Source organism: Eurypyga helias, unplaced genomic scaffold (genome assembly GCF_000690775.1).
Source record: "Eurypyga helias isolate BGI_N326 unplaced genomic scaffold, ASM69077v1 scaffold37275, whole genome shotgun sequence".
NCBI classification, from domain to species: domain Eukaryota; kingdom Metazoa; phylum Chordata; class Aves; order Eurypygiformes; family Eurypygidae; genus Eurypyga; species Eurypyga helias.
In genome coordinates, this window is record NW_010250382.1 from 48,297 (window position 1) to 57,299 (window position 9,003).

Consider the following 9,003-nt stretch of genomic DNA (forward strand, 5'->3'; position numbering starts at 1 on the left):
CACGGGAGGGTCCTATAAGGTCTCCCCGGAGCCTTCTCTTCTCCAGGCTGAACAAGCCCAACTCTCTCAGCCTGGCCCCATGGCAGAGGGGCTCCAGCCCTCGGAGCATCTTCATGGCCTCCTCTGGACTCGCTCCAAGCGGTCAATATCATTCTTTTGTGGGGGGCTCCACAGCTGGACGCAGCACTCCAGGTGGGGTCTCACCAGAGCAGAGTAGAGGGGCAGGCTCACCTTCCTCGACCTGCTGGCCACACTTCTCCTGATACAGCCCAGGATATGGTTGGCTTTCTGGGCTGCCCGCTCACACTGCCAGCTCATGTTCAGCTTTTCTTCCACCAGTACCCTCAAGTCCTTCCAAGGGCTGCTCTCTGCACCCAGCCTGTACTTGTGCTTGGGATTGTCCCAACCCAGGTGCAGGACCTTGCACTTGGCCTTGTTGAACTCCATGAGGTTGGCAGTGGCCCACCTCTCCAGCCTGTCCAGGTCCCTCTGGATGGCATCCCTTCCCTTCAGCATGTCGACCGCACCACACAGCTTGGTGTCGTCAGCAAACTTGCTGAGGGTGCACTCACTGCCATCATCCATGTCACTAACAAAGATGTTAAACAACACAGGTCCCAACACCAACCCCTGAGGAACGCTGCTTATCACTGGTCTCCACTCGGACATTGAGCCGTTGACCACCACTCTCTGAGTGCGACCATCCAGCCAGTTCTTTATCCACTGAGCTGTCCATCTATCAAATCCATGTCTCTCCAGTTTAGAGAGAGGGGTGTCATGTGGGACAGTATCAAAGGCTTTGCACAAGTCCCGGTGAATGACTCAGTTGCCTGGCCTTTATTCCCCAAGGTTGTGACCCCATCGTAGAAGGCAGCCATAATGCGTCAGGCATGATCTGCCCTTGGTGAAGCCGTGTTGGTTGTCACCAATTACATCTTCATTCTCTATGTGCCTCAGCATGGTTTCCAGGAGGATCCACTTCATAAAAAAAAAAAAGGAGACAACCAGGAGTGGGGAATGACTCAGTTGCCTGGCCTTTATTCCCCAAGGTTGTGACCCCATCGTAGAAGGCAGCCATAATGCGTCAGGCATGATCTGCCCTTGGTGAAGCCGTGTTGGTTGTCACCAATTACATCTTCATTCTCTATGTGCCTCAGCATGGTTTCCAGGAGGATCCACTTCATAAAAAAAAAAAAGGAGACAACCAGGAGTGGGGGTTTGAACCCACGTGGACATACGTCCATTGGATCTTAAGTCCAACGCCTTAACCACTCGGCCATCCTGGTGCAGGTAGACTTTCATAGAATCACAGACTGGTTTGGGTTGGAAGGGACCTTAAAGACCATCTAGTTCCAACCCCCCTGCCATGGGCAGGGACACCTTCCACTAGACCAGGTTGCTCAAAGCCTCATCCAGCCTGGCCTTGAACACTTCCAGGGATGGGGCATCCACAGCTTCTCTGGGCAACCTGTGCCAGTGCTTTGCCACCCTCTCCGTGAAGAATTCCTTTCTGACGTCCAATCTAAATTTGCCCACTTTCAATTTAAACCCGCTACCCCTTGTCCTTTGAAGAAGACTGACTTACATTACAAACACACAAATCAGTAAACTAAGGCTTTTATTATTTTATTTAAGTTTTCAAGAAACAAATCAGAGATTTGTATAACAAATAAGCATAGAAGTGAAACTCACTAGCTTCAGTTCTCAGAGAAATATTGGAACAATTGAGTAAACTATTTGTAAATTCTTATTAAAAAACATGGAGATGAATAGAAGCCAACACAGATTTATGAAGAAAATCATATTGGAAGTGTCCAATTTAATGTGAAAGTAATAGGTTTGTATATAAATGTACAATATATCGTATATCTTGACTTTAATAATGTTTCACACGATACTGTTATTAACAAAGGTTATTTAGTTGAAAATACAATAGATAGGTGTAAAGCTGGCTAGGAAACATACCTGGGGTGTAATTATCACCGGTTCACAGCCCAAAAAAGGAGGGTTACATCAAGTAGGGTTTTTCAGGGTTCTCCCTTGGATCTGGTACTACTCAATATTTTCATTAATGAGTTGGTTTAGAGATCATGGCTTTTGGGATGCGTAGACAACACCAAATTTACAGGGACCACCTGCAAAAATCAGGCTGCTATTCAACAGAGACAGTGGCAAATTGTTACCTTTAGACAGGGAGAACCAGGCATGTGTTCCTCTGAATGAAGAATTACTGCCTTGATGCACCCTGCCAAAAAGTCTTAAGTGTAATAATGAGGATCATGGAAAAAATGAGTGAACAAAATGAATGAACAAATACCATGCATAAAAATTTTAAAATATATAATTGTAAGGTATGTGAAGTAGTCCTTTTGTTCTACCTATTGGTCATTAGCAAGGTTACAGCTGTGTCCAGTTTTGCACTTGAAGAAGGATGTGGACTAACTGGAGAAAGAGCACAGGATAGTGATGATTGCAATATGTCTATAAACTTGTAGAAACGATGAATGAAAAAGGATTATCCTAACATAGGATGTATTCAGAGAGTATGAAAATAATGTTATAATAATAATAGTTCTTCATGTCTGTTTTTAATAGTAAGTAGAGGATTGAAGTTTCAACAAAAGATAACAATGACAGACCATCAGAAAAAAAACTTTCTACAAAAAAGGAGCAATGAAATAGTGGAATGTGTGGATTGTAGAGATAAGTGGGACTCCACTGCAAGTGGTCTTTAAGAACAGTATGTAAAGATAAGACAGTTACATCCTTTCTTATTACAAGAAGATGACTAGAGGACATCTTGAGTTCCTTTCTAGGCTTCAACCTATATGAAATTAGCTTTATAAAGCACATGCTATATTTCAGTTTGTAGAAGTTCTTAAAATAACTCTTTGACATCTCTTTTTCTAGACTATCATATGACTGGTATTTTTATCCAGTATTTTAAACATTTAAAATTCATTGCTAAAACTATGAATTAGTTTTACTAATGCACTCTATTTAAGGGACATAGCAAGAAAATCCAGATAGCTAGATTTATACTAACTTTTTTTTTTTTTCTTTTTTTAAATCCCTGAATCAAATGTGTTGTATTACAGGACATGAAGAAATTTGAAGTTGAGCTGAGAGCCCTGCAGGCTGCTCTGGAGCAAGCCCAAGCCACACTGACCTCTCCAGACCTCGGGCATTTGAGCTTGAAAGAGCAGCTTTCTCACAGACAGGTAAAAGGCCAGCACCTCAAGGTTAGCACCTGAGCAGCTTGTGGGCTTACACAAAGAATAATGAAGGTTGGTGAGACCAATGGTGGTGTTTCTTAGGTGGGTCATTGTTTCAGAGTCTAGCCCCAAATTACTAAAGGGGAAGCCTTGCCAGTCATGTCTGAGGAATAGGTTATTATACCAAATCTCTGCTTAGAATATCCACCATATGTCTTGAAGGCACAGAAATAAAGAGCAAACCACAATCCTCTCATCAGTATGCACTTCAGACCCACTTAGCCATGTTTCTGCATATGGTATAGGAGATGGGAGACACCAGTCTCTTTGTCCCTGTATGCCACATATGTTGTCTAGCTGATTTTTATCTATTGAGCTTAAAATCTTTTTCTAGTGTGCAAAGGCCCTTTTCATCAACATTGCCTTTTTCTTTTTTTAAATTGTTTTTCTCTTTGTGAATACATTAACTCCCCAGTGAAGATAAAAAGAATGCTGATTAAATCTATTCTGCAGTCATTGCACTTAGACCCTTCCCATGCATAGGAACAGTCAGCTTGAATGGACATTGTGAATGGAATAGGGACTATTAACAAATGCATCCAGCGCATGATTATTCAAAGGAAAAGATTTCTGACTAGCTGTGATTTTTTCCTCTTTGATTGCGTTCTGCATTTTAAGCAACACTTTCAGTCATGGTTTGTATTTCAAAGAAAGGCTGTGAACACAGTGGGATTCATGTGCTGGTTTGAAAATGTGCTTCTGTGTCCCAGCAGGGAGTTCCACTTGGATTTTCACATTAAAATATGTGTATACATAAATGACTCCTATGCTGCTTTGATTTATGGATTTTGTAAAAAACTTTTTTCAAATAAAAAACATCAGAAAAAAATCAGTTTGTTTTTTTTCAAAACAAATATTTTTGTACTTATAAGTAGGTACTACTATGCTTTTTAATGAGTAATTTTTATTCCTATTATATGGGCTTTTTGCTTAACTGATATTTGCAAGAATGCTCGTCTCAAAATGAGCAACTCCAGACAAAGTGTGTCCTGATTATATTCAGTTTAGACAACAGATAATCAAATTTGTTGTTTGTTTTAGTGGTTTGACTCATCATTATTTTTTTTTTTTGCTGCACCAAATGCTCTGGGACTTCTGCAAAACTGGCTTATTGTGGCACTGACTTTGTTTGTAGCATCTACTGTCTGAAATGGAGTCACTGAAGCCAAAGGTTCAGGCAGTACAAGTCTGTCAGAGTGCCCTGAGGATTCCTGAAGAGGTGGTCACCAGCCTGCCCATGTGCCACAGTGCCCTCCGGCTCCAGGAGGAGGCCAGCCGCCTGCAGCACACCGCCATTCAGCAGTGCAACATCATGCAGGCAAGTTCAACTCATCCCATAAACTGCTCCGAGTAGATTGAACAATGCCAAACAAACTGCGATGGAAAACAGAGGATTTCACATCTCTCTGCATTCCTCCTCTCTGTGTAGTACCATTAGGAAGTTCTCTACCAAGTTTCAGTCATTTCTGACTCCATGTTTTCAGAGGTCTTAATGTTCACGTTCATGTTAATTCCCAATTTATTCATTGGTCTCTCATCTTGGTTCTGTCCTTGATCTTGCTGTATTTTTTGTAATGCTATTAGGATTAACTAGACAAATAGCTAATATACAATTGTATGCAGGTTAATTTTAGAATATATATAATAAGCTAATGAAATTAATATATAATTATTATATCAACTTCTTGTAATTATTACGTAAAAACTATTGAGTTAATTAAATAGCTTTCTAGGGTTAAAATAATGATTTTTTTTTCTCTTCAAATATACAATTATATTTTCATAGTTTTCAAGTTTTGCTAAATACAATAAAACTAGGTTTTATTTAGTTTTTGGAATTTGTACCTAAACATGTTGAAGATATTTCCAAAGAAGAAGAGAATAAGCGTTTCTTTTCTGCTATGTAGCGATAGGAAAATACATAATGTGCTAGGGTACAGCTGCAGAGCTTTGTTAGATAACAGGAGAAACTTTTGATCACTCAGGATACTTAATCATACTTAAGTACAAGGAAGGATACAATGTCACACTGTAAAGTTTTAACAACACGGGTTAGACAAACTGCGGGTGAATCTGTTGTAGAAAGGAAGAACTGGTACGACGGTGGGAGGATAATGGTCTGAATCAATCTTTATGATCCTCTCATAGTTACATTTTCTATGAAATCTAACTTTTCATATAGTCTTTCCACTTCATAAATTGAGGCTTGAAGTGAAAAAGCAGATGAAAATGCTTTACAGTAAAACCATGAGACTAGTCAATGCTGTCTTTTGGTGGGTATGTTTGCTACAGATACTTGTTGGAAGTGGAAGTTCTAGCTCCTCATACTGCATATCTAAAACACCATGTTATATGAACGTTTTTTTGAAATAGTTAAATAAATGAAACCATTGAATTCATTGCAGTTCTCAATATTTCTGAACAGACTTTTTTCTGACTGTATTCCTGATTTGCTTATCTGGCTCTGAGTGTCAGATAGATGTAAGTTTGTCCCACTTCTGAAGGGACATCAGTTATGCTTGGACTAAGTAAATATTTATTTTCGTATAGACACTCAGTGTTTTTTTCCCTCTCTAGGAAGCAGTGGTTCAGTATGAGCAATATGAGCAAGAAATGAAACATTTACAGGAAATGATAGAGAGTGCCCATCGTGAGATCCAAGACAAGCCAATAGCAACCAGCAACATCCAGGAACTCCAGAACCAGATTTCGCGTCATGAGGTAGGAGAGTCAAAATACAACAACATGGGCTCAATGGCAGCTTGTTGACCCAAAAAACTTTTCACAAGTAGCAGTCATAAATTACCTGAGTAGCTTTTTAGACTTGCTCAAGGCTAGTTGAGCAGATAAATTTAATACCAGATAGGAAGCTCATGCTATTGGTACAGTGTGGCATAGTCATTTGTTTGTTCAGTTAGATGTGTCCTAATCTCCAGGCAACATAATGAAAGCACTGCAGAATTAAGTGACAGTTAACATAGGTACTTGACTGGGGAATGTCCCAGAAGTCAGTGCTGAGCAGTTAATCAGGTGATCACTGCTAATTCACTGATCCTTACATAAATATATATATATCCTAAAGTACTTAATAATTTTTGTCCCAGTAACATTCTGTAAAAGAACATCAAGGAACTTGAATCACATGAAAACCACTGTAGATTTGGAGGAAAACTGCAGCGTTCACTCCAAAGGCTTCTTTTAAAGTCATTTTGGGGATGTTATATTGTCCTGCCAGTCACAGGTTCTGCCCTCACATTCATTGATCTTCAGCCCTTGAATGAATTGGGGTAGTCTCTGTCCAGCCTTATCACTGTGCTGGTATGAGGGAGGTCCTGAGCTCCTTTCCCCCTCCCATATATGTGCTGTGCTTCTTGGGATAGAAAACGCACCACTGAACTGTCTGTGTCACTTTTGGCACCAGATGGCACCACTTCCTTACTTTTGAATTAAAAGCTATCTGTGCTATTATGTAATATAACCTAATGTTACATGTGTTCCTCATTTTCTATCTGGTTGTTACAAAAGTTTCCTGGTATAAATGCAGGGCAGTTTGCTTAAACAGACACTTAAGGTTTTTTTAGTACTGAATTAAAAATACTACTATTCTCTATTCAAATGTTCTGGAACAGCAAATGCAGGAGTGACTTCAGCAATATGGGGTAATATTGCTGGAGGAAGGAATTAAAAATGGGATGAAGTTTCATCTGCATTTGAACAAGCTCACTAGCTAGGAGTCCTAAATGTCTGCAGTAAGACAGCAGCTTCACTCAATTGCACATGTTGGGATCAACCAGAGTGGACGAGTGTCAGACTTACAAGCTTTCCATACTTAGGGGTAAGTAGTTTGGAAAGGCTGACATAGGCTTTTTTTTGGCTAAATACCTGTGGAAAAGCATAGCATAAAGGGGATATAGGTAGGAGGAAAATACACCCTGATTTGTTACACTTTCGGACAATAATGTGGGCAAGTATCTCCATATTGTGAATTGTTTTAATGGATAATACAGTACCTCATAGGATATTGCTTTTATAAGTTGCTTTATTTTTTTTCACAATCACATTTTGTGCCTCCTTTTCCTTTTCTTTGTTTCTTTGTTTTCGGTTGAGAGAGGTGTGTTAGCGACTTAGTGCTTTGGAAATTAATGCCACAAATATAATTGCATCTCAGTAATATTGATGGAGTTCAGTGAGTATATCAAATGACAATAATTTACCACTGAGCCCCAGAGATGTCATACATTGAACATCAGTGACTGACTGGTACTTGCCAAACAGAGCAGAAAACAATTCCAGCTGCAAGACATTAAATTTATGTCTTGATTTGATTGCAGTTTGGGTTTTGATTCATCTAATTGATGTTTTACACTCAAAGCTTTGCTTAGTCTCCAAGGATACTGTCTCTCCAGGAGAGCTCCTTTTGTTGCTGACGTGACAGACGGTGGTGACCAGTTACCACTGAAACCCAGAGAGTAAACTGTCATCCCCCATCTTTGTGCTGCTTCCATTTTTAACTCTATATTTCTCGCTATGACTGTTCTGCACTGTGATTTTGAGGAAATGGTTTCCTAAAAACATTATACAACCAAAAAAATCTTTTAATTTTACATGCATGAAGCAGTAATCTAATTTTTAAAAGATATTGTAATTTTCTATTCTTATACCTACTAGATCTTGCAGCTTCTGTTCTATTTTTCCTTGAAGACTTGTGTTTGCTGAAGAAATAAAAGCAGATATAAAAATAAAGCAGAAATATATATTTGAATGAATAATCACTGATTTAGCAGGCAAGCTTCTACAGATTTTTTTTTTTCCACTTTATAGAGCAAACTGCTGTTGTGCTACTGAGCCTCTAGGCAGACACAAATGACAGGTTTTGCAGAAATGTGAAAATCTTCCACCATTTTTATTAAGTATATTAATTGAAATCCTTGAAACTGGACACTGAACTGGGGTAGGAGAGAAGACAGGTTCATTACTAAGGCTATTCATTTGCATCTTTCTTCTCCACCTAACCTTAAAACTTGTGATGGCTGTGCAAATAGACCATTTCACAGCCATAAAACCCCGATGTTTAAAAATAAACTCTGCTCTAGGTCAGATTCCCGAGCTCTTTTTAAAGAAAAGTTAGCACTGTGTGCAGCTCAGCTTTTAATTCTGAAAACTGAGGCAGAACCAAACGGAGACTGAAATACAGCCTATGCAAAGACTGGCAAGAAGCAGTCCAGTCTGCATTTAATCTTACGTGACTGGTTGTTCTTATCACATTTGACCGTGTTAGACCCTGTGAGTTACTGTCTGAACAATTTCGTTCTTTCTGGCGAGAGCTGAATGGGGCATTTTTTACAGCTGTGGCTGCCGCATGACCTCATTTCCATGGCATGCGCTGTGCGGGGAGGCTTCATCTTCCTCAGCCAAATGGAAATAGAACATGGGGGGGAAGGTGGGTGTTGGGGGAATAGGACAGGAAGAGGGAGAGACGTTCCCCTTTGCTGCAGTCTGAAGCTTGTAGATTTCGTGCCAGGTTCAGGGGGGTGTTGAGGTGCTCCCCCCCACCCCCCGCTGCCGTTGTTATGCACACGGCGCCTTTCGCAGCACTTTTCCGGTCTCGCCCCACAGCTCGGCTCTGCGGCTCGGCTGCGCAACCCGAGCTGCCCCCTCCGCTCTGCGCATCCTGCCCGGCGGCGGGCGGGGGGTGCCGAGAGGCCGTGCTGTGACGGTATTGGCTGGG

The 9,003-nt window shown here is 40.6% G+C and overlaps 1 protein-coding gene and 1 non-coding gene across 2 annotated transcripts in view; one reads left to right on the forward strand and one right to left on the reverse strand.

The window, feature by feature from the left end:
* Positions 1–5,996, forward strand: part of LOC104509642 (nesprin-1-like) — a gene marked incomplete at both ends in the record, with an annotated part of 54,287 nt that extends 48,291 nt beyond the window's left edge. The window contains 3 exons of the mRNA XM_010151656.1: positions 3,099–3,221; positions 4,411–4,597; positions 5,857–5,996. Of these exons, the coding sequence (XP_010149958.1) occupies positions 3,099–3,221; positions 4,411–4,597; positions 5,857–5,996 (450 nt within the window). The remainder of the gene's footprint in view (positions 1–3,098; positions 3,222–4,410; positions 4,598–5,856) is intronic.
* On the reverse strand, positions 1,203–1,286 carry TRNAL-UAA. The gene has a single exon. It is a non-coding gene; the product is annotated as a tRNA-Leu (tRNA).
* Positions 5,997–9,003: the final 3,007 nt, after the last annotated feature.